This window comes from Lampetra fluviatilis, chromosome 4 (assembly GCF_964198595.1).
Source record: "Lampetra fluviatilis chromosome 4, kcLamFluv1.1, whole genome shotgun sequence".
NCBI lineage: Eukaryota > Metazoa > Chordata > Hyperoartia > Petromyzontiformes > Petromyzontidae > Lampetra > Lampetra fluviatilis.
In genome coordinates, this window is record NC_136278.1 from 31916401 (window position 1) to 31940164 (window position 23764).

The following is a 23764-nucleotide window of genomic DNA, read 5'->3' on the forward strand; positions in this document are numbered from 1 at the left end:
AGAGACCAGGTCGCTTCTGAAAAAGGAGCGAACGGCTCAGTGCGCCTTACCTGGTGAGAAAAAACATAGTTCAGTTTAATTTTAAATGTTTCAAATTTTTTTATTTATTTATTAAACTTTCATAAACCTTGCACTCCTATCGTGTTTGGAATTGTTTGTTGTTGTAACGTTCTGACCCGATGCCCCCTACTGGACATCTGTGAACAAGATCTTCATAGCTCATCGGATTCCTCCTCCAGTCTCAATTAATATTCTTCAGAAAGATTCTGATTGTGAACTGGGGAGTGTGTAAGGCCACCACCAACCAGTTACAAGACACATACAGAAACACAAATGGACAATGCATAACGGGTGCTTTAATTCTCATCTATCCACACACACACAGACATACACACACATTTAAGGCGAGCGAGTTAAAGTTAATAAATAATTAAACGCCATAACCTATTTGGCAAAAGGTGACGGTGTCCAAAAGCAGGTGCCGTGAACGCTGTAGCACACACAAGATCAGAGAGATGTAGAACACACAAGGTGAGAGACGTAGCACACACAAGGTGAGAGACGTAGCACACACAAGGTGAGAGACGTAGCACACACAAGGTGAGAGACGTAGCACACACAAGATCAGAGAGATGTAGAACACACAAGGTGAGAGACGTAGCACACACAAGATCAGAGAGATGTAGAACACACAAGGTGAGAGACGTAGCACACACAAGGTGAGAGACGTAGCACACACAAGGTGAGAGACGTAGCACACACAAGATCAGAGAGATGTAGAACACACAAGGTGAGAGACGTAGCACACACAAGGTGAGAGATGTAGAACACACAAGGTGAGAGAGACGTAGCACACACAAGGTGAGAGAGATGTCGTAGACAATGTGGGAGAGATGTATGACACACAGGCGGAAGATTACACCGTAAGTGCGCAGGAGATGCGAAGCACAGAAGAATTCTTTCCTGAGCAGATACAACGCTTGTGCATTCTGTGCGTTTTCAGCAGCATTGGGCATTGTTACGCATTCTCATAACCTACGGCACTCGTACAGCAACAAGGTTGACCATTGTAGTTTTACATAAATGTATATTTGGATTCATATATCTAGACCGTGGCCGCGCCTCACAAAGCCGTAGGCCCCTGGGGTTGTGCGCGTTAGAGCGAGGACACAGTGACGGACGTGACGTGAAACCTGATTCCAAGTTCACACTTTAAAAACAGAACGCGTTCCGTTGGTGGCTGGGAGGACCGTCACGCCGCACCGCCACCCCCGCACAGAGTCCCGTCGGCGATCACGTGGAGAGGAGAGGGCGAAGCGGAGAGACAGAGAGCGAGGGGGGGGGGCGACTCGGAGGTTCCAGGAGGAGGAGGAACCACAGACGAGGAGCAGGAAGGCAGCAGCAGCCACGCGGTGATGAGGAGCCGGCGATATCGATTATTGCCCCCCAAGCTTTGCGGTCCTCTGTGTATGAAGGTGGTATCGGCCAATTAATAGACGTGGGAGGAAACCCACGCTGTGCGAGCGGGACCAGCACTCTATCCCCGTACAGATGGAAACAGATGGATATTACTCCACACGTTTCTGTACCGCCTTCTCCTAGCGAGCCAGGGTTGGGCACCTCCTCGACTGCCGAGAGGAAGGGAGTTCCACAACATCTGTGCGTGCGGTGATCCACCAACCCTCGCTGATGCTGCCTCCACAGCGCTGCATCGCAGGCCACGCCACGTGCAGCTGCGTCGCCACCACCAGTGCCACCCACCCGGCTAGATTTATGTCTGGGATTCGAATCCAGGTTCTACCGCTCTCCAGAGGCAGCCGTGGCCCCACCCTCTGCACCAAGTGGGAAGGATTCTTCGAGCCTCTTGGTGGCGTGGGCGCGGAACGTCGGACGTCGCGCCGCGCGATCGACAACAACGCGACAGCACCCCGGCAACGCAGCAGGGGGTCTCGGGCGGGACAGGAACGGCATCGTCGGTGAGCAACGCAGGGGAACCTCGTTGCACTGGACTCGACTAGACTGGACTGGACTAGACCGGACGCCTGCCTCTCCTCTCACGAGTCTCTGACTGGCAGCTTCGCACTGAGCTGCGTGGCGGAGAACGGTCAAAATCATCCTTCACCTGTGACCAGAGCCGGCCCGAGAGTACGGCGAATTGGGGCGGTCACCCGAAGTGTGGCGGCGGCGGCAGTGGTAGCAGTGGTGGTGGTAGCGGTGGTGGCAGTGGTAGCGGTGGTGGCGGTAGTGGTAGCGGTGGTGGCGGTGGTAGCGGTGGTGGTGGTGGCGGTGGTAGCGGTGGTGGTTGTGGTGGCGGTGGTAGCGGTGGTGGTAGCGGTGGTGGCCGTGGTGCCAGCGGAGAGGGCGGTTGACATTTTTGTTTATATCTCGGCAAAAAATATATCACGTGACGCGCCAGGGGTCAGGCGAACGTTCGGATGCCCGCGCAGTCGGGGGGATGAACCGGGGGGAGGGGGGGGGGAGCGGCCGATTCCACCGCGAGTCCGGGCCGTGACCTCCCACTGGGGGCCACCGGGCCGCCGGGCGGGGCGTGCCAGCCGCTAGCCGCAGCCCGTAGAGTATACTCGACGTGGTGTGCCGCCCTGGTCGAGATGGAGCCGTGGACCGCGCCGTCCTCGCGATGGCTGGGCCCCCCTCTTCCTGCACCCTGCCCACGACTCCACCGCCCGCCTGCCACCGGGGGCATCACCAGTAGAAGGACCTCGAGAAGAAGCTGACGGCGGAGCTGAGCCAGCCCCCCCCGGCCCCGTGAGACGCCCCCCCCCCGCGAGACGGCCTCGCGGGGGGTCGCCTCCCCCTCCTCGTCCTCGTCTTCGGGGAGGTAGTCGGGAAAACCCGGAGCGGAGCCGCCACCGGCGCTCGGACCGGAGCTCAGCGGAGCGAGGATCTGGGATGCGTCAAAGACGGGCAGCAGCGGAATAGCTCAGCAGCCCCCAGAGCACCCGCGTGTGTGTGCGCTGTGTGTGTGCGCTGTGTGAGTGCTGTGTGTGTACGCTGTGTGTGTGTAGTGTGTGTAGGCTGTGTGTGAGTGCTGTGTGTGTGTGCTGTGTGTGTGTAGGCTGTGCGTGTGTATGCTGTGTATGTGTATGCTGTGTGTGTGTACGCTGTGTGTGTGTACGCTGTGTGTGTGTACGCTGTGTGTGTGCGCTGTGTGAGTGCTGTGTGTGTGTACGCTGTGTGTGTGCGCTGTGTGAGTGCTGTGTGTGTGTACGCTGTGTGTGTGTGCTGTGTGTGTACGCAGTGTGTGTGTATGTACGCTGTGTGTGTGTGCTGTGTGTGTGTGCTGTGTGTGTGTGCTGCGTGTGTGTGTGTGTGTACGCTGTGTGTGTGTGTATGCGTGCGGTTGTTAGAATAGGGTTTTAAGTCTTGGGGGGGGGCGTGGGGTGGGGAGAGGAGGGGAGGGGGGCGAGTGATGAGCGGACCGATTGAAGTTCAAAGCGAGTTTGGGCGGTGTGGTGGGGATGTGTGGTGAGGATGTGTGGTGAGTGGTGTGTGGTGAGGATGTGTGGTGAGTGGTGTGTGGTGAGGATGTGTGGTGAGTGGTGTGTGGTGTGTGGTGAGGATGTGTGGTGAGGATGTGTGGTGAGGATGTGTGGTGAGGATGGTGAGTGGTGTGTGGTGAGGATGGTGAGTGTGTGGTGAGGATGTGTGGTGAGGATGGTGAGTGGTGTGTGGTGAGGATGTGTGGTGAGGATGTGTGGTGAGGATGTGTGGTGAGGATGGTGAGTGGTGAGTGGTGAGTGGTGTGTGGTGAGTGGTGTGTGGTGAGGATGTGTGGTGAGGATGTGTGGTGAGGATGTGTAGTGAGGATGTGTGGTGAGTGGTGAGTGTGACCTCACCTCCTCCCCCGCTTCGTTCTTCACCACCTGCTGCGCCGCCATGAGCTGAGTGGTGGCGATCGCAGTGGCGAGACACTGGGGGGGGGGGCACGTGGGGGGCACGGGGGAGGGCCACGTGGGGGGCACGGGGGAGGGGCATGGTGGGGGCACGTGGGGGGGGCACACAGAGGGTACGGGGCATGTGGGAGTCAAGAGGAGGGGGCGCAGGTTTCGGTATTAACGAAATGATAGGATATGAGACATTTCGGGGGGGGGGGGGGAAGGCTGTTTGGCTGTGTTGCTGGAGGTACGGTGAGGGAGGGTGGATAGGGAGGGAGGGGAGGGAGGAGGGAATAGAAGAGAGGGAGGGGAGGAGGATGGGGAGCGATGCAGGAGGGAGAGGGGGGGCCGGGGGGGGGTTGACCCTGACCTCGGGTTTGAGGTCGGCGCGCATGCGCACGATGCACCTCTGTGCGTGCATCTGGAAGGTGAAGCTGATGACGCCCCGCACGGTGAGGAGTACCTCCTCGCAGCGCGCTCGGCGCTCCTTGGGGTTGGGGGGGAGGGCAGGGGAGGGAGGGGGGGCAGGGAAGGGAAGGGAGGGGGGGGCGTCACGACTCGGCGTGAGTTTCCGCGACCGTGCGAGCGACCGGGGTACGGACGTCTCGCGTGGCCGCGTCAACGACAGGAGGCAAAGTAGAAATAACCAAACAGCAATCGGCGCAAAAACAACTGTGGTGGGGGGGGGGAGGGTGTGTTGGGCGGCAGAGAGCAGCTGGAGGGCGGGGGGGGGGGCGAGGGAGTCGTGGGGGGTCCTCACGACGTCGGTGAGCCCCTCGATGTGCAGCGTCACCGTCCTGGCGCGCTTGTTGGTGCTGCCCAGGAAGGGGCGGGCGCGGGCGGCGCCTCGCGGCCCCCGGCGCCGCCGCCTCGCCGAGCCCCACCGCCCCCTCGGGGGCGGGGCCCGCACCACCGCAGCCCCCCCCCCACCGCGGCCGACGGGGGGGGGCGGGCTCGTGGGGGGGGGCTCCTCCTCGGCCCCGTCCCAGCGACTCAGCAGATCGTAGATCTCCGTGGCGAGCGAGCGCGTCTCCGGTGGGAAGTCGGTCCTGTTGGGGGGGGGGCGGGGGGGTTTGTGATCGACCATCTCACGTCGTCGTCCTCACCGCCAGTCACCCTCGGAGGGATCCCCTCACTCCGCTAACTCCCCGCTTAACGCGTGGCACTGTTCACGCAGCACATCAGATTAGCGCGGGTGGCTACGTACGGTGCAAAAGAAGTTCAACATGTATACACTACACACTAGAACGCGTTTTCGCTATAGCGCGCTTTTTCCATGGGGGGACACTTTTGGCACAACGCGGAATATGAGCCCGTTATAACGCGGAATATGAGCCCGTTATAACGCGGAATATGAGCCCGTTATAACGCGGAATATGAGCCCGTTATAACGCGGAACATGCAGCCCATTATAACGCGGAATATGAGCCCGTTATAACGCGGAATATGAGCCCGTTATAACGCGGAATATGAGCCCGTTATAACGCGGAACATGCAGCCCATTATAACGCGGAATATGAGCCCGTTATAACGCGGAATATGAGCCCGTTATAACGCGGAATATGAGCCCATTATAACGCGGAACATGCAGCCCATTATAACGCGGAATATGAGCCCGTTATAACGCGGAATATGAGCCCGTTATAACGCGGAATATGAGCCCGTTATAACGCGGAATATGAGCCCGTTATAACGCGGAATATGAGCCCGTTATAACGCGGAATATGAGCCCGTTATAACGCGGAATATGAGCCCATTATAACGCGGAACATGCAGCCCATTATAACGCGGAATATGAGCCCGTTATAACGCGGAATATGAGCCCGTTATAACGCGGAATATGAGCCCGTTATAACGCGGAACATGCAGCCCATTATAACGCGGAATATGAGCCCGTTATAACGCGGAATATGAGCCCGTTATAACGCGGAATATGAGCCCGTTATAACGCGGAATATGAGCCCGTTATAACGCGGAATATAAGCCCGTTATAACGCGGAATATAAGCCCGTTATAACGCGGAATATGAGCCCGTTATAACGCGGAATATGAGCCCGTTATAACGCGGAATATGAGCCCGTTATAACGCGGAATATGAGCCCGTTATAACGCGGAATATAAGCCCGTTATAACGCGGAATATGAGCCCGTTATAACGCGGAATATAAGCCCGTTACAACGCGGAACGCAAGGAGGGGGAAGGCTCGAAAACCGGGATTGACCCGTTGTGTCGTTGAGGGATTTCACGGCTGAATTTGGCGCGATCGCTACGCGAGCTGACCCCCGAGATTAACAGGGTGAAGGAGGGTCATAGGGTGAGGGGTCAGGATCACAGGGTGAGGAGTCAGGGGTTATAGGATGGGAGGTGAGGGGACGGGGGTGAGGGGGTGAAGAGGTGAGGGGGCGAGGGGGTGAGGGTGAGGAGGTGAGGGGGTGAGGGGGCGAGGGGTGAGGGGGCGAGGGGTGAGGGGGTGAGGGGTCGAGGGGGCGAGGGGTGAGGGGGCGAGGGGGCGAGGGGGCGAGGGGTGAGGGGGCGAGGGGTGAGGGGGCGAGGGGTGAGGGGGCGAGGGGGCGAGGGGTGAGGGGGTGAGGGGGCGAGGGGTGAGGGGGTGAGGGGTGAGGGGGTGAGGGGGTGAGGGGGCGAGAAGGCGACGGGGTGAGGGTGAGGGGGTGAGGGGGCGAGGGGGTGAGGAGGCGAGGGGTGAGGGTGAGGGGGTGAGGAGGCCAGGGGTGAGGGTGAGGGGGTGAGTGGGTGAGGGGTGAGTGGGTGAGGGGGTGAGGGTGATGGGGTGAGGAGGCGAGGGGGTGAGGGTGAGTGGGCGAGGGGGTGAGGGGGTGAGGAGGCGAGGGGTGAGGGAGTGAGGGGGTGAGGGTGTGAGGGCACCTGTCAGCGATGTGCTGCAGGCTGACCATGAGGCCCAGCTCGCTCATCATGCGGCCGCGGCTGTCCACGCACTCGGCCAGGTAGCGCAGCGCCTGCGCACCGCGACAACCACACTCAGCCACCAGGGTGGTGCTGTGGTGGTGGTGGTGCTGTGGTGGTGGTGGACGTGGTGGTGGTGGTGGACGTGGTGGTGGTGGACCCTTGTGACGGTGGTTGCAGCGGTAGTGATTATGGTTAGTGGTGGTAGTGGGTATGCTGACAATCACGGTGGTGGTGGTGGTGGTGGTTTTAGTTGTGCCGGTGGCTGTGTTGCCGGAGAAGGACGTAGTGGCGGTGGAGGACGCGGTGGTGATGGACGTGGTGGTGGTGGACGTGGTAATGATGGACGCGATGGTGGTGGTGGACGTGGTGGTGGTGGACGTGGTGGTGGTGGACGTGGTGGTGGTGGACACCTGCAGCGCGGTGGTCACCACCTCCGGCCCGGGCTGGTCGAGCAGCATCACGAGGCCCGGCAGGCAGCCGCCGTGCTCGCGCGCGACGGCCGCGCGGAGCCGCGGGTCGGACGCGAGTTCGCGGAGCCGCGCGGCCACCTCGCAGGGGTCAGGGCTGTCCACCATCGTCCACCCGCCGGCTCCTCCTCACCCGTCCCTCCTCACCCGCTCGCCCTCACCCGCTCGCGTAGCAGGATTCGTTGGTGTGTCGCGCTAACCGCTGCGCCACCGCTCCCCCCATCGCATGAACACACGGATACACAACAAACGCATCACCACCAATGCGGCACCGGCTAATCGTATTCGCGCTGCGTGTGTAATAGCGAATTACCGTATAAAGACAAACATCACCTGTGTAGGCTCTTGCAATGAAGGGGCAAGTGCTATTTAGCGAGCTCCTATGAAGGTGTTCGCATGTATGTTGAACTTCTTTCGCACCGTACGTAGCCGACGGTGCCGTGTGACTAGCACCACCTTTGTCTCCCCCGCAGCTGCCGTGTACACAGGGCGCAGTAGGTACCCATTTGAGGCTAAGTCGACGTAGAAGATTGCCCAGGACCGATTCAACGGATGTGTTCGCCACTGATGTAATAATGATAATGGTTGTGACCAGGAATCCAACTCGGGTCGCCGCTACACTGCCACTCCACACGCAAAGACAAAGATCCCCCGCATCGCATGAACAAGACCGATGGGGCAAGTGCTGTTAGCGAGTACAGTCCAATGCCGGTACGGCATTGGACTGGTTGGCCAGCACCCACGCCTCGCCGCCTTTGTCTCCCTGGCGACGATTTTTTTACGTCGTAATCACGTACTCAGTTGAGGCTGAGCCGACCTAGGGGACGGCCATAATCCACAAAGGTGTACACACACAGTCCATACGCACCACCGTGTATCCATGTGTAAGTACAGAAATCAAGGCCCATGCAGCCAGTGCTGCTTATTTAAATACACAGGGCGTGTGTGTTGTGTAATAGCCAATGCCACACACAACAAAGACAAAGATCCCCCGTATAGCCTTACCGGACGGTTTGGGCAAGTGCTGTTAGCGAGTAGCACCTATGAAGGCCGGCACGGAACAGGAGGGGGTGGGTGGACAGCACCACGCCCGGCTGCCTTTGTCTCCCTAGCGGCGATGTTCGCACACCGCAGCAGGCACTCGTGCGAGGCTGAGTCGACACACACTCACACTCACTCGCCACACACACGCGCGGTCACCCGGCTCGCTGTGGGCCGTGAGCCCCACCGCACGTGTCGCACCTCGCGTCGCGAGAGGCGGTCGCACGCTCTCTCCTCCGCGAACGCGGCGTCGCGAACGGAGCGCGACGCGGGGTGGGAGGCGTGGGGGAGGCTGGGAGCGTGGCCGTGGGGGGCGGTCGCTGCATCACCCTCGCGTCTCTCCTCCTCCAGCTCCAGCTCCCCCCTCCCGGAGCGGGACGGGAGAACGAGAAAACAAGAGCGGAAGATAAGGGACGGGGCGCTTACCGCGATGGGTGGGATGGGTGGGTGAGTGTGCGCGTGAGCAAGCGACTGGCTGGACAAATGAATGAATAAATGAATGACCGATTTCGTGAACGAATGAATGAATGAGAGTGAGTCGGGTGGTAGGCGGGCAGGGCCGGCATGCCGGCCGTCAGTGCGAAGTCGAACGCGCCACCAATCGGGCGGCGTCTCTCTGATGCAGAGGTCCCTCTCCGTGCCTGCTCCGCTGAGATGGCCATCGTGTGACGTGGCCCCATTGCGGAGGGAGGAGATCTTTTGTGCTGTCCCTTTGTTATGATTGTCATTGTTATGGTAATTAGGCTCGGGGCATTGAGCGCCTGATCCGGGGGGGGGGGGGGGGCTTAAGGGGAGGGGGGGTGGTGGGGTAGGACACCGGGTGAAGCTGACAAAGGCGGCGCGGCCGCTGAACCCGGAGAGGGAAACTCGGGAGGTTATTTGACCATACTTCACCACGCTGGTCAGTGCTCTCTGCTTGCCGATCGCGTCACCCCACAGCAGCCTGAGGCAACCAGCTTGTGCAGGTTGATATCGGCTGCCACACAGTAGTCGCTGGCGCTCATAGAGATAGCTTATAGGCAAGGGCTGGTTTCGACATGCAGCGTCTCATCAGCGGAGGCAATGTTGCTTGAACCAATTGCTCGTGAACTGCCAGAGAGTTAAAGAGCCAAGGACCGTTTGCCTCTGGTCTAACACTGGTGAGACAAGGCCACAAATGAGTCTGATGTAGCTGTTGTCTACACCAATCAATGTCAAGTACCAAGCATACATTGTCAAAGCGTGTCTCTGTGCATTGTCCTTGTCCTGTTCACCTTCTGGCATTGTTCATATCTGGTGCAGGCCAATTACAGTAATAAAAAAGAATTGCACAGATTATTATACGTTTGCATATTTTACGACAATGCTTTGTGGTTAATGCAGATGCCTTGAAATACATGTCTATTCGGTGTTTGACCATCTTCACACCTACTGTATTCTTGGCGGAAAGGGTAAAGCCTATTGTTACTGCCAAAATACTGGCGAAAAGGGTCCCATCGATATCACTAAATTATATATATTTAAATTTTAATGGCTAATAATACATAGCTAGCAATGAGCGTACACTGAAATATACACGTACGCTCATGCATGATTAAACAGCGGGGCTCTCGCATTACACCATGATCTCACTCCCCACGCCATCGGGGTCACAGTGGTTGTGTGTGCCCTAGGTCGGTTAGCCCATGGCACCTTGCACCTCTCCTGTGACTACTACCTGTCAGCGAGCACGTGGTGACCTCAAGGTGCACCTAGCCTGGCACAAGCGCCGTAGTGATGTCGCCGAATAAGCTAGTTACGTGGCGAATGGCGGGTTGTTGTTGGTCATACTTCACCACGCTGGTCACTGATGACAGCCGTGGATTCGAACTCGCCTCGCCGGAGTCTTAGCGGAGTGCGCTAACCACTGTGCCACCATTCTAGCCCCAGTGCGGTGGGTGGTTGGGTGGTTGGGTGGGTGGGTGAGTGGGTGAGTGGTTGAGTGGGTGGTTGGGCGAGTGGTTGGGCGAGTGGTTGAGTAAGTGGGTCTGTGAGTGGTTGAGTGTGCGTAGGTGGGTGGGTGTGTGTTGAGCGGGTGTACGATTATTTGAGAAAAAGTCGAATCGTGACTTTTTATCGAATCGCGTGCTTGCTGCGACAGGGCATTCGCCAGAGGATATTTTGGCCTCCAATTCCCACGTTGTCCAGACGTCCCCGATGAGGTGGGACGTTCCCCACACTTTACCCCACCGCACGAGATTCTTCCGATTGGCGAAATGCGGCGGTGCCTTTTTCTACTGCGGGGGGGGGGGCTAATGTGGGGGGCACGTGGAGCAGGTGGGGGAGGGGTACAATTTAAGGAACTTGCCCCATTGGATTAACTGCCGCGCCCGGAGATCGATGCGGATAATTATTGTCCAGTGTTCTAATCATCATTGACCAACCACGTGAGTTGTCCTTGTGGGAGTGTTTGTGTCTGCACTGACTCAACGCGGCCAGTAGGGGGCAGTGAACCCCCAACAAAATGAACATCAACGCGAGAGCTCACAGACAAAGATCCCCCGTCTAGCCTTAACATAATGTTGGGGCAAGTGCTGTTAGCGAGCACCTATGAAGGCCGGTATTGTACACGGGGGGTGGGCGGGCAGCGCCACCCTCCTACACATCGAGCCAGCCAACCGACCCACGGGTGGTTGACACTCAACAATCAAAACCTCCACCGCCACGCACACGCACGCGCCAAAACCCCACACATTCATCAAATGCGCCCTCCGCTCTCCCAACAATTGTAGTTAGAGTATAAAATAAATAGTCAACGGCAAGTAACAGTATGAGCAGAAGTTGACCACGTACAAAAAAAGATTTGACACTAAAAATATTCGAGCCTGGCAGGAGTCGAACCTACAATCTTCTGATCCGTAGTCAGACGCGTTATCCATTGCGCCACAGGCCCCGTCCTGACGCACCAACGCTGAGCCCCATTAGTAGCGGAGAGCAGTCATCGGACTCGAGGCGGCAGATTTGATCCGTGGAGTTTGGGGCGCCCGAGTTTGTATCCTGACCCCAGCTTGCGTTCAATACGAACGCGTGAATTCGACGTTGAAGATCACGACCATCACTTTTATTTCCCACCGACTGAAGCCTGGTTAACTGAGAAGCTTCTCTGCCAAGGGCGACTCGGCCGCTAGACAACATCAAAGCATTCCACAATTACAGAACTTTTTAAAAATAAAAACTGAACAATAACAGCGATTACGTCGTAAAATGACATTCACATTAAAACGTGGGTGATTGTAATCGCCTCCACACTTAGCGCTCTCTATCATTGCTTTTATGGCTTTATTTTAGTGATTTTAGAAAAGTTTTTTGGTTTGGCCATGTTTGTTTGTTGTAGTACAGAGTTAGACTGATGGCCTTAATCTAAGTTGTCTTGTGGTTGTTGTTTGACTTGCATCCCACTGGGATTTTTGCACACAGCGTTGGTGTACGGTGCTTTTTCTGCAATATTTTGCTGCCTTTTCTTGGATTTTCAGTTTGCACTTAGTCACATAGTCACTTTAAGATGTTTTCTTGTTCATGTTTTTTGTTTGTTGCGGTTGCACCCGATTCAAGAGCCGAATGGCTCACAGGGCTATACCTAATACATGAACATTAACTCTCTCTCTTACCAGACACGGAGTGAACGCGACACGAATACAACAGCCGCCATTCGCCACCGGCGCTTGCTGTGCCAGGCTAGGTGCACCCCGAGGCCGCCACGTGAAGTGTGGCAGGCTCCCTGCTGGCAGGAGGTCACGGGGACAGACCCCAGGTGCCCACGAGTCGCCTGGCTGGGTGATCGGCAGAGCCATCAGCTCTGCCCTCTCCTGCGCCAACTCGCTGCGTTTTAGCGGCCTGCCGCTTCCCGCTCGTTGTTGTGAGCGTCGCTCCTCTGCCTTGCGTTGTTGTTGGAGGGCGACTGCCTCCTCCAACTGCCCAGCAGCAGCGGCGGCATCCTTCACGAGCCTCCATTGTGCGGCCTGAAAGGGAAAAGTGTGATAGGCGACGTTTCAGGCAAGAACCCTTCAGAGCACACAACAACAAAGTAGTAATCTTGACTTACAAGAACACAAAATACGACGAAATAAAGCCTCGTTAATATCTGTGCTTCGTTAAGTCTTTTTTATAGCTGCATAATTTATTGAAATAAAAAATAAAGAAAAAATATTCGAGCCTGGCAGGAGTCGAACCTACAATCTTCTGATCCGTAGTCAGACGCGTTATCCATTGCGCCACAGGCCCCACGTGACTCACACATCCCCGAGGGGAACTTAAACCGCGCCATGGCCGCCACTCCTCCCAGCATCATCAGCAGGGCAGGGCTCTCATACTCTTCGTGTTCTTCGGTAAAGTCACGGAGATAGAAAATAAATAATAAAAATTATAGAAATCAAATAATATTACTAGTATTACTTTTAATAGTTATTTTTTTACCGATGTGACTTTACCGAAAATAAAAATAATAGAAATAATAATAGAAAAACATTATTTCTAATATTTGTATAATTTATTTTTTTACCTACGTGACTTTACCGAAAAAACCTAAGAGTATGAATCCTTGCAGTCACGAAAGCTTCAAATCTAGAATTAGGGCTCTCATAGCCAGAGCGGCCAGCAACAAGCAGCACTATCGTCACGGTCGTAGCGGGATGACGGAGTAAGCAGTGTTTGTTGAATTGAGCGAGGTTGTTGTTGTTATCCGAGGTGCACCTGGCCTGGCACAAGCGTCATGGTGACGTCTACGCCACTGAGTTGAGAATGGTGGTTCTTGTTGGGTGAGTGATTGGGTGAGAGTTGAGTGGGTGAGTGAAATGGTTGAGGAACTGGATGAGAGTTGAGTGGGTGGGTAAATGGGTGAGATTAAGAGAGAGAGGTACGGGTTCCTTTGACTAGTCAAAGGGGGCATCCCGATTAAAGAAAGGCTCCGATGGGTCGGAGACCCTGATGAGAGAATGCGCCCTGAGGGTGACCTAGATAAGGGACTCGAGGAGGCATCTCCCACGCCGAGGGGGATTAGCTCAGATGGTAGAGCGCTCGCTTAGCATGCGAGAGGTAGCGGGATCGATGCCCGCATCCTCCACAGGCAAATTTTTTTTTAATTAAAATTTTTATGTAACGCCCAGCATTATTGTTCGTGACATTTTCACATTGGTGAACCAACTTGGAAAGACACTGACCTCGATTTTGCTGTTTTTAATTCCCTGTTAAGACGTTAGAGATGTGACGAGAAACGTTTTGCTGTTCGTGGAGGTGCCGTGACCGGCTGTGGGCGATAGGCGGCGCCACCATTGTCAGGATAAAACAACGAAACCGCTGGACATCTGTGATCAAAGAGCTTCATAGCTCATCGGATTTCTCCTCCAGTGCAAAAACAAACTCAGATTGTGACTATTCACTCGCCGTGGCCAGCAGCAGACGTTCACAGCGAGCTCATAAACACGTGGCGACATTTAGTAATGGAATAGGGGCGATCTCGCGTATATGTTCTGTGACAAAGCGCCTATCACTTTTTATATTGCTGTTCAGGAGACACGTGAGTGGTATTGAGTTGAGTTTTTAGACACCAGGGGAGGATTTTTCGGAAATTTTTATTCTGCAAAAAATGTAATCTGGATGATTGCTCTTTGGTTCTTTCGGTAAAGTCACGTAGAAAGAAAAGAAAATTATTTAATTTAAATGAAATTATTTAATAGAAATAAAATACAATTATTGTATTTAAATTAAATTATTTAATTTTCTTTCTACGTGACTTTACCAAAAGAACCAAAAAAATAATTCCTGCAGTCACAAAAGCTTCAAATCAAGTTTGGATGATTGCTCCTTGCGATGGAACATCTCGTTTTGTAAAGTTCACCAACTCGCCACGTGTCTGTATTATTGTCCACGTGACTGTACCGGGTGGCCGAGGGCTGAGCCCAGGGGTCGGCAAGCCGAAACAACAGCACGAGACATTTTTGTTAGAATTCGGTACAAAAAAACCCACCTCAATACTTCAAGAGCCGCAATGCGCTGTGGTGAATGCGAGACGGTGGGTCTGGAATATGTATCGTCACGAGGTAGTCCTTAAAGAGCCGCATGCTGCTGACCTTCTTGCCTAACAATAACAACATTGGCTGCGACAACAACCACGTGTTAAGTGGCATTCAGTGCGTGGTGAGCAGCTGCCGCAGACGACCCATCGGTAATCGATTTGACGATTGTGTTTTCGACTTGATTTGTCATTCACATTTCACAATATCTCTCGCTCTCTTGCAATGACTACTCAACCGCGTGCTTACACAGTCGTTTAAAATTGCCGCCCCTTAACAACTTGACATCCAACGGTAAATTAAGTATATTGTATAACACGTGCATGCGATGAAATATCAAATACTTTAACATTTATAATATATTAATTTAATAAGAAAAATAAAACTATGGAGGATGCGGGCATCGATCCCGCTACCTCTCGCATGCTAAGCGAGCGCTCTACCATCTGAGCTAATCCCCCAGACACGAGTGAGGAGCGCGTGGCGCCTCTGTCACCTCCTCCTTCTTGACACGCGGTCGCTCTCAGCCAAACCTGTGGAGGGGGAGAGGATGGATGGGGGGGGGGGGGATTGGGGGGTAGTGGAGGGATGCGGGGGAGGGATGGGGGGGATTGGGGAGGAGTGGAGGGATGGAAGAGGAGTGGATGGGGGAAGGGGAGGGATTGGGGTAGTGGAGGGATTGGGGGGGAGTGGAGGGATGGGGGGGAGGGATGGGGGGGATGGGGGGAGTGGAGGGATAAGAGTTGATTGATGGGGCGGTGGAGGGATTGTGGAGGGGTGGGGGGGGGTAATGGGATTCGTAAAACAACATAGATTTGTTTCACGTGAATAGACAAACATGTGAATTAGGCGAACTGTCTGATTATGTATTTATTACCGCTTTTTAACAGATGAGCTTACAAGCACACGCATTTTATTAGTAGCTGAATAAAATAAAGCATTATAATACCATTACTACTACAGTACTATTAAAACAAATCTATGTCTCATCTGGTTTGATCGCTGGCTGCTGGCGGGGCTCTTGTCCACCCCGACGATACATATGTTGTTAATAGTCGCTGTGGGTCATTGCCATTGAAATAATCACAATACATATTGCCTTGGCATGTTATTATTGAATACAAATATTTTATTACTTTAAGCGCAATGGGTTTTTTGCTCGTGAATGCAAAAGCGTGGTTTCATTTTTGAAAAATATTGTCTTTTTGGAGGATGCGGGCATCGATCCCGCTACCTCTCACATGCTAAGCGAGCGCTCTACCATCTGAGCTAATCCCCCAGACACGAGGGAAGAGCGCGTGGGGTCGCTATCTTCCTTTGCTTCCTGCCACGCGTACGCACCTCAGCCAGCCACGTGGTGATCTCGAGGCGAGATCTCAACTCGGAGTTACATAGCTCGAAATTAGAGGGAGGGATGCGGGTGGAGGGAAGGAAAGGTAGCAGTTGGCAGGGAAGAATGAGTGGAGTTAAGAGATAGAGAAGAGAGTAAGGGATGGCGGGAAGGAGGAATGTGTGAAGGGAGTGATTAATTAATGAAGGGAGTGATTTGAAGTGAGCGAGGAGTTAAGGATGGAGGAAAGGAGGGCAGAATGAATTATAATGAATCATAGAGGGACGCGAGAGTAGGTTTGGAGTGACCGCGTGGCGCCCTCTGCTGGGCACGGCGCTTGCACCGCGAGGAGTCCATCACGATCACACGGGCAGCAAGTTCAGGGAGCCCGCAGGAGGAATCCACGGCAGGTGTCGTGATTTGTTTCCACTTCCCTCTGTCTCGTGCCAATATGCTGAAGTAGTGCCGCATATTTGTGGCACCAATCTCTTACGTCGCCGTCAACCCATTCTCTGTTAGGTCTTCCTCTCTTCCCGATTCCTTCCATTTTTTTACGAAAAAAGACCACGTTTAATTATCCTGTTGTCCATCCTACATGTGTGTCCAAATAGTGCCAGACACCTTCAGTCGGAGGCTCAGTGTGATCAAAATGTCAACTTAGAACACCGCGCCACTGCATAGTCGTGGCTCGCTCTCGAAGAGAGAGAGAGAGGACGACTCTCAATACAAGAACAAAACACAGACAAGCGGGAAGGCAGCCAGATCTTTGGAACATGAAGATGTTTTCAGCCGATGATTGTTTATAGAGGTGGGAGGAAATCGCAACACCCGGCAATAGATGGAGTTGACATTGGCTGCCGCGCCCTCTCCAGGCGAGGCAGGGTACGGTGTTTCCTTGACACCCTCGGGGGAAGAAGTTTCACAACATCTGCGTGTGACCCACCAACCCCCGCTGCTTCCTCAACAGCACTGCGCTACAGACCACGTGGCCAGTGCACGCGGCTCTCCCGAGCGGTGGAGATGAAGGGAGGAGTGGAGGGATGGAGAGAGCGAGGGATGGAGGAGATGGCAGGAAGGAATTGTGGAATGAATGGATGGACAAGTAAGGTGGGAGATTTGACCTTAGGAAGCGATGAAAATATTAAGGAAGAAAGGGATGGAAGCAAGGAGGAACGTGTGAAAGGAGGGGAAAGTTATGGAAGGAGGGATGTGTGAAGCAAGGGATGTAGGGAGTGAGTGATGGGTGAAGGAATGGATGGAAGGATGAATGTTTGAAGGGAGGAATGAGTGATGGAGGGAAGGAGGGAGGCGTCAAAGCGACTCGGTCTGCAGGGACCACCAAGACGTCTCCACGCTTACAGGCGGGCTCATAATCGTGACACTCATGAACAACAAAATCACGGTGCAGTATAAGTGCTTGTCGAGCTTTCGGAACGTGCAAAGTGTGTTTATACTGGTAGGAACGAAGTGGACCAGCCTACAATAGATTATATCGTCCGTCCGTCCGTCCGACCGTCCGTCCGACCGTGTAGCAACATCGCCCCCTACTGCAAACACTTGGCATGACCCTTCAAAAACCTTTTAGACTCAGTGACGCTTTCCTGGCTAAACAAGTGTAATATTCCCTTATAATTCCCTCAGATAGCTTTTAATTAAAACATTTAAATTAATGAGGCTTTCCTGGCTAAACAAGTGTAACATTCCCTTATAATTCCCTGAGATAGCTTTTTCCCTGACATAGCTTTTAATTAAAACTTTTAAATTCAAATTTTACTCACAGCGCCCTAAAGCCTACAGCTAGGCCTAAAGCCTCGAACTACGCCTATCACTCTCCCTTCGTATCGTACCCCCGCGTGTGTGCAAGGGAGTTAATGTTTAACAATGTTACATTCCCTGATGCTTTTAAATAGAAACATTTAAATTTAAAGCTTTTACATAAATAATAAAAACATTTAATTTTAAAATTAACTCACGGTGGCCTAAAGCCTACAGCTAGGCCTAAAGCCTACAACTAGGCCTCAACCTCTCCCTTTGTATCGTACCCCCGCGTGTGTGAAAGGGAGTTAATGTTTTACAATGTTACATTCCCTGATGTTTTTAAATAGAAACATTTACATTTAAAGCTTTTACATAAATAATTAAAACATTTAAATTACAAATTAACTCACAACGGCCTAACGCCTACAGCTAGGCCTAAAGCCTAGAACTAGGCCTCACACTCTCCCTTCGTATCGTCCGATTCGGTGTAGCAACATCGCCCCCTACTGCAAACACTTGGCAGGACCCTACAAAAACCTTAAGACTCAGTGGGGCTTTCCTGGCTAAACAAGTGTAATAATACATTATGTTTATATTCTTTGGTTATTCGTTCCTACCAGCCCACCCCGCAGGGTCCTGTTTTACATTTTGGTAAAATGAAATTTAAAAAAGTCGTCCATGTGGAGGATGCGGGCATCGATCCCGCTACCTCTCGCATGCTAAGCGAGCGCTCTACCATCTGAGCTAATCCCCCAGACACGAGGGAGGAGCTCGTGGGGGCCTCTCCCCTCTCATTCTGCTCGCCACGCGTTCACAGAACCACGTGGCGAGCCCGCGGCGAGATCTCAACTCGGAGTCGCAGAGCTCTCAATCGGGGGGATGGGGGGGGGAGAGAGGAAGGGACTGAACAACTGTGAGCAAAAGGCTGCATAGCTCATCGGATTCCATGGCTTGTGATTCCAGACGAAATGAAGGGAAGGGTAGCTGGAAGCAGGGTTGGAGGAATTTATTTTTTGAAAAAAAAAGTAATTCTAGATTTGCAGCTTTCGTGACTGCAAGGATTCATACTCTTAGGTTTTTTTCGGTAAAGTCACGCAGGTAAAAATAAATAATAAACCTCCATCCATCCACTCCCCCTCCATCCCTCCACTCCTCCCCAATCCCTCCACTTCCCCCCCATCCATCCACTCCCCCTCCATCCCTCCACTCCTCCCCAATCCCTCCACTTCCCCCCCATCCATCCACTCCCCCTCCATCCCTCCACTCCTCCCCAATCCCTCCACTTCCCCCCCATCCATCCACTCCCCCTCCATCCCTCCACTCCTCCCCAATCCCTCCACTTCCCCCCCATCCATCCACTCCCCCTCCATCCCTCCACTCCTCCCCAATCCCTCCACTTCCCCCCCATCCATCCACTCCCCCTCCATCCCTCCACTCCTCCCCAATCCCTCCACTTCCCCCCCATCCATCCACTCCCCCTCCATCCCTCCATCCCTCCCCAATCCCCCTCCCCCCCCCACCCATCCTCTCCCCCTCCACAGGTTTGGCTGAGAGCGACCGCGTGTCAAGAAGAAGAAGACAGAGGCGCCACGCGCTCCTCCCTTGTGTCTGGGGGATTAGCTCAGATGGTAGAGCGCTCGCTTAGCATGCGAGAGGTAGCGGGATCGATGCCCGCATCCTCCACAGGCGAATATTTTTTTACATTCAAATAGAAAACGTTACGCACAAATGGTTACATTTTCACATTTGGTGAGTTCATTAGGCAATGCACTCACCTCTTGTCGCCCGCGTTTTTTTATTGGGATTCCTGTTTTTTTTTTTAATAAGCATTTTGATTGAAATTTGACGCTGGAGTGGCTTGCTGTGCGTGAAAGCGCCCGGCTCTGGGCGATAGGCGGCGCTCGAGTGAACGCGAGAGGGGTGGGAGCTGAGATCTCGCCCTGAGGCTCGCCACGCGGTCCTGCGAACGCGTGGCGAGCAGAAGGAGAAGGCGCCACGCGCTCATCACTTCACGTGCGGGGGATTAGCTCAGATGGTAGAGCGCTCGCTTAGCATGCGAGAGGTAGCGGGATCGATGCCCGCATCCTCCACAGGAGATTTTTTTTAATTTTAGCTAATTGTCAATGAGCACACTTGACACATTTTTGAAATAAGCGATAGCCACTTATTTTGCACCGTTCACAGAAAGTAATATCATTGAGCGTGTTGTGTCTATATAATACTTTTGATTATATCATGGGTGGAAAAAAACCCGAATTTTCCAGCGGCAGGCATCGGGTTTTTTCTTTACTACAATTAAACCCGATTTCGGGGAATTAAAACCTGGTTTAATGAATATGAAACTCTGATCCAAGGCTTAGGCTGCTTCCTCGTCGGTGCTGCTATCATCGTACTCGGGGGGCCGTCGGGCACGGGGTAGTCGTAGAATGCGGCAGGCAGGTTGGTCGTGATGAACACGAGCTTCTCCACAATCGTGGGCGCCAGTGAGTTCCTTAGCTTGGAATGGATGAAGCCCATCGGGGAGAAGTTGGCGAAGTGCGGTTCTGCAATTCGAACCAATGAAACCGGATTTCTCCCAATCTCAGATGATCGGGTTTAATATAAAAAGACAATTAAACCCGATTGTAAAAAACCCCGACTGTGCCACCCTTGGCTTCTATGCAGCGTGTAGTTGTTGAATGAGAGTGTCACGTTCGTGAGCCCTTCTTGTCAGCGCGGAGCCGTCTTCCCGTTCCCTGAAGGCCGAGTGGGGGGCAGGCGCCGTGCCCAGCAGAGGGCGCCACGCGGCCACTCCAAGACCCCTCCTCACGCACCCTCATTATTCACTCTGCCATCCTTCCCTCCTTCCCTCCATCCTTAATTAATTATTCCCTCACTTAAAATTTCCGCCCATTAATTCATCACTCCCTTCACACATTCCTCCTTCTCTACATCCCTTTCTTCACACATACTATAACTTCCTTCCCTCCATCCCTCGCTCTTTCTCCATCTCTTAACTCCGCTCATTCTTCCATTCCATCATTCTTCCCTGCCAACTGAGACATTTCCTTCCCTCCCTCTGATTTGGAGCTCTGCGAGTTGACCTCTCGCCCCGGACTCGCCACGTGGCCGGCTGAGTGCCAACGCGTGGCAATATGAAGAAGAGATCCCCGCCACGCGCTCCTTCCCATTGCCAAGATGAGGCTTGTGCATGCGTTACCCCTCCCCATGATTCAGGGACTCACTCTATGAGAACTCAGTCGCTCCATCCCTTTCTTTACACACACTACTACACTCCCTTCCCTTCTCAATTCTACATCTCTTAACTCCGCTCATTATTACATTCCACCATTCTTCCCTGCCAACCGCTACCATTCTTTCTCTCCACCCACATCCCTCACTCTGATTGAGAGCTCTGCACCTCCGAGTTGAGATCTCTCCCCGAGTCCACCACGTGGCTGTCTGAGTGTGAACGCGTGGCAGGAGAAGGAGACCCCCACGCGCTCCCTCCCTCGTGTCTGGGGGATTAGCTCAGATGGTAGAGCGCTCGCTTAGCATGCGAGAGGTAGCGGGATCGATGCCCGCATCCTCCACTTGGATTTTTTATTCTGTACTTGAAATAGAAATATAGGGACAATTTATTTTCACACATTCTGAAAGCTCGACAAATACGCGTGTTGCATTATGAGCAGAATGTAGCCTGAAAAAAAAGCTGTTTCGAAGTTGCTTTCCCAAGTAAAGACCATTGGGGTAAGAATATATGTTTTTAAAGTCTCCAATTTAACTAATTTGTGATATGAAGAACGGCCATTGGCCCTAAATGTCGCCAATGACGTCTATTCCTTGTAAGGCCACAGCGTTGTTATTGTTGTTGACTCGGAATGTGTTGAATTGTCTGTGTTTGTGCACCATTGCCCATGGAGGCACACTCACAGCGATTGGTATACTGGACGTTGTGTGCCGCGTGCGTGAGTGTTTTCCCCATCACCGACTCTGACAAAACTCGGCTGAAATGAGGCCGTGACCATAACCCTCGTACGGTCCATGAGAACTGTTTACAAACAACTTGATATCGACGTGAACTCCCGTCGAGACAGAGAGAGGGGTGACGACTTGGGCGCTTGCCAGGAGGAGGAACCACAGACGAGGAGTGGGAAGGCAGCAGCAGCAGCCACGCGGTGATGACACCAACAATTGTCCCCCAAGCTCTGCGATCCTCTATATATGAAGGCGTTATCGGCCAAATGATAAGAGAGTTTACACGTGTGGGAGGGAGCCAGAGCACCCGGAAAAAAACACCCACGTGCGCGAGCGAGGGGGCAACGCTCTATCCCCCACGCACAGATGGAACAGATGAATATTAGTCCACACTTCGCTGTACCGCCTTCTCCTGGCGAGCCAGGGTACGGCTCCTCCTCGAGGCCCACCCACGTGGTAGGAAGGGAGTTCCACAGCAACATCTGTGTGGAGGCAGCCACTCGCAGCAGCAGCAGCGTAGCCACCATAGAAAGCCACAGATCCCGCCTGTAGCCCGAACAGAATGCTGGGGCAAGTGCGGTAAGCGAGTAGCACCGATGAAGGCCAGAACGGCACACGAGGGGGTGGATGGCCATCACCATGGGTGGTGATGGTGGTGGGTGTGGCAAGGAGGAGGCGGTTTAAGTTGGTCCCTGGGAGCGTTGATAGTCACGTGGGGCCTGTGGCGCAATGGATAACGCGTCTGACTACGGATCAGAAGATTGTAGGTTCGACTCCTGCCAGGCTCGCATATTTTTTATATAATTTTTTAAAATAAGCATTTTGTGTTTCAATAAAAAAAACGTCATTAAATAAAGCCTGATTTTGTCCTAGTTTTTTTCCCTATCTAGATGTATGATTAACGCGTTGTTGTCGCCGATTATACTTTTCCATTTCAAGCCGCAAAGCGTGATTGACGAATGTGTTAACTTGGTTGTACAGTACTGGCAGTACAGTACTGCACTTTAAACTTGCGTGGCACGGCCCAGAGAGGAGACGGAGCTGAGTGGAGCTGCCTGGACCAGCGGTGTCGAGGTCGGCCTCTGTGGAGGAGGAGGCTCGTCAAGGAGGCTACAGGGCAGTGCCAGGCTAGGTTCACTGCGAGGCGACTGGGCAGTTGGAGGCTGTCGCCCTCCGGCAACAGCGGAGGGCAGAGGAGCGACGCTCACAACAACGAGCGGAGCGCCGGGTGGCTAAAGCACAGCAAGTTGGCACAGTAGGGGGCACAGGTGGTGCATCAGCCAGTCATCTCGGTCATCTCGGTCAGTCGACCCGTGGCACCTGCTGGGTCTGCCCCGTGACCACCTGCCAGCGGGCGTTCGACACTTCACGTGGCCTCAAGGTGCACCTAGCCTGGCACAAGCGTCGTGGTGACGTCGTGGCGAATGGCGGTTGTTGCATCAGCTCAGTCGGTCCACCCATGGGCAACCTGGACCTGTTCTGTAACCTCCTGTCAACACGTCACGTCACCCCAACGCGCACCTAGCCTGGCACAAGCGCCGCGGTGACATCACCGCCACGTGTTCGTGAACGGCGCATGTAGTTGTTGTGGTTGCTGTAGTTGTTGTGGTTGTTGTAATTGTTGTGGTTGCTGTGTGGTTGGGGTTGTGGTGGTTGTTGTAGTTGTTGTAATTGTTGTGGTTGCTGTGTGGTTGGGGTTGTGGTAGTTGTTGTGGTTGTTGTAGTTGTTGTGGTTGTAGTTGTTGTAATTGTTGTGGTTGCTGTGTGGTTGGGGTTGTGGTAGTTGTTGTAGTTGTTGTGGTTGTAGTTGTTGTAGTTGTTGTGGTTGCTGTGTGGTTGGGGTTATGGTGGTTGTGGTAGTTGTTGTGGTTGTGTGGTTGTTGTAGTTGTTGTTGTAGTTGTTGTGGTTGTTGTGGCTGTGTGGTTGGGGTCGTGGTTGACGTTACAAGCGCTGGTGAGGCGGAGACTCCCGGCCGCCTTCGATAGCTCAGTTGGTAGAGCGGAGGACTGTAGAGGAGACACCGCCACCAGCTGCTGCTGTGAGCGCAGCGCTCGGTCATCCTTAGGTCGCTGGTTCGACTCCGGCTCGAAGGACGATTATTTTTTTTGTTGGGTTACATCGCGAAAATATATAAACGCGTCGTTAAACCCGCCACCACCCGACACAGCCAATTAGTCAGGTTCGTCACGTAAACAGAACGTGGCCAATTCGTTACTATCACATCACAGCACACACCGCTTGTGTTGTAGAGCAAATCCACAAACACGACCCGTCCCGGTGCCGCACGCCACGCGTGGCGATGCCCTCTTCTGTAATGCCCCACGAAGCCCCGCAGTGTCTCAATGTAGAACGCGCGTTGTGCT

The 23764-nt window shown here is 53.7% G+C and overlaps 1 protein-coding gene and 11 non-coding genes across 13 annotated transcripts; 6 read left to right on the forward strand and 6 right to left on the reverse strand.

Moving 5' to 3' along the window:
• Positions 1 to 336: 336 nt before the first annotated feature.
• On the reverse strand, positions 337 to 9002 carry LOC144931770 (armadillo repeat-containing protein 1-like). 2 transcript variants are annotated; one of them, XM_078856038.1, is made up of 7 exons: positions 8294 to 9002; positions 7232 to 7490; positions 6780 to 6871; positions 4657 to 4945; positions 4267 to 4383; positions 3858 to 3932; positions 337 to 2905 (listed from the first exon to the last, which is right to left on the reverse strand). In XM_078856038.1, the coding sequence occupies exons 2-7, from the start codon at positions 7394 to 7396 to the stop codon at positions 2420 to 2422; spliced, it is 1224 nt and encodes a 407-aa protein (XP_078712164.1). In that variant the 5' UTR covers positions 7397 to 7490; positions 8294 to 9002; the 3' UTR covers positions 337 to 2419. The 2 variants fall into 2 exon arrangements, with proteins under 2 accessions (XP_078712164.1, XP_078712165.1); XM_078856039.1 differs by lacking the exon at positions 8294 to 9002 and adding an exon at positions 7622 to 8284.
• A 2165-nt stretch (positions 9003 to 11167) lies between these two features.
• TRNAR-ACG (transfer RNA arginine (anticodon ACG)) lies at positions 11168 to 11240 on the reverse strand. The gene has a single exon. It is a non-coding gene; the product is annotated as a tRNA-Arg (tRNA).
• A 1255-nt stretch (positions 11241 to 12495) lies between these two features.
• Positions 12496 to 12568, reverse strand: TRNAR-ACG (transfer RNA arginine (anticodon ACG)). The gene has a single exon. It is a non-coding gene; the product is annotated as a tRNA-Arg (tRNA).
• Positions 12569 to 13333: 765 nt separating this feature from the next.
• TRNAA-AGC (transfer RNA alanine (anticodon AGC)) lies at positions 13334 to 13406 on the forward strand. The gene has a single exon. It is a non-coding gene; the product is annotated as a tRNA-Ala (tRNA).
• Positions 13407 to 14743: 1337 nt separating this feature from the next.
• On the reverse strand, positions 14744 to 14816 carry TRNAA-AGC (transfer RNA alanine (anticodon AGC)). Its single transcript has one exon. It is a non-coding gene; the product is annotated as a tRNA-Ala (tRNA).
• A 745-nt stretch (positions 14817 to 15561) lies between these two features.
• Positions 15562 to 15634, reverse strand: TRNAA-AGC (transfer RNA alanine (anticodon AGC)). Its single transcript has one exon. It is a non-coding gene; the product is annotated as a tRNA-Ala (tRNA).
• Positions 15635 to 18124: 2490 nt separating this feature from the next.
• Positions 18125 to 18197, reverse strand: TRNAA-AGC (transfer RNA alanine (anticodon AGC)). The gene has a single exon. It is a non-coding gene; the product is annotated as a tRNA-Ala (tRNA).
• An 856-nt stretch (positions 18198 to 19053) lies between these two features.
• TRNAA-AGC (transfer RNA alanine (anticodon AGC)) lies at positions 19054 to 19126 on the forward strand. Its single transcript has one exon. It is a non-coding gene; the product is annotated as a tRNA-Ala (tRNA).
• A 334-nt stretch (positions 19127 to 19460) lies between these two features.
• Positions 19461 to 19533, forward strand: TRNAA-AGC (transfer RNA alanine (anticodon AGC)). Its single transcript has one exon. It is a non-coding gene; the product is annotated as a tRNA-Ala (tRNA).
• Positions 19534 to 20942: 1409 nt separating this feature from the next.
• TRNAA-AGC (transfer RNA alanine (anticodon AGC)) lies at positions 20943 to 21015 on the forward strand. The gene has a single exon. It is a non-coding gene; the product is annotated as a tRNA-Ala (tRNA).
• Positions 21016 to 22115: 1100 nt separating this feature from the next.
• Positions 22116 to 22188, forward strand: TRNAR-ACG (transfer RNA arginine (anticodon ACG)). Its single transcript has one exon. It is a non-coding gene; the product is annotated as a tRNA-Arg (tRNA).
• A 1188-nt stretch (positions 22189 to 23376) lies between these two features.
• Positions 23377 to 23494, forward strand: TRNAY-GUA (transfer RNA tyrosine (anticodon GUA)). Its single transcript has 2 exons — positions 23377 to 23413; positions 23459 to 23494. It is a non-coding gene; the product is annotated as a tRNA-Tyr (tRNA).
• Positions 23495 to 23764: the final 270 nt, after the last annotated feature.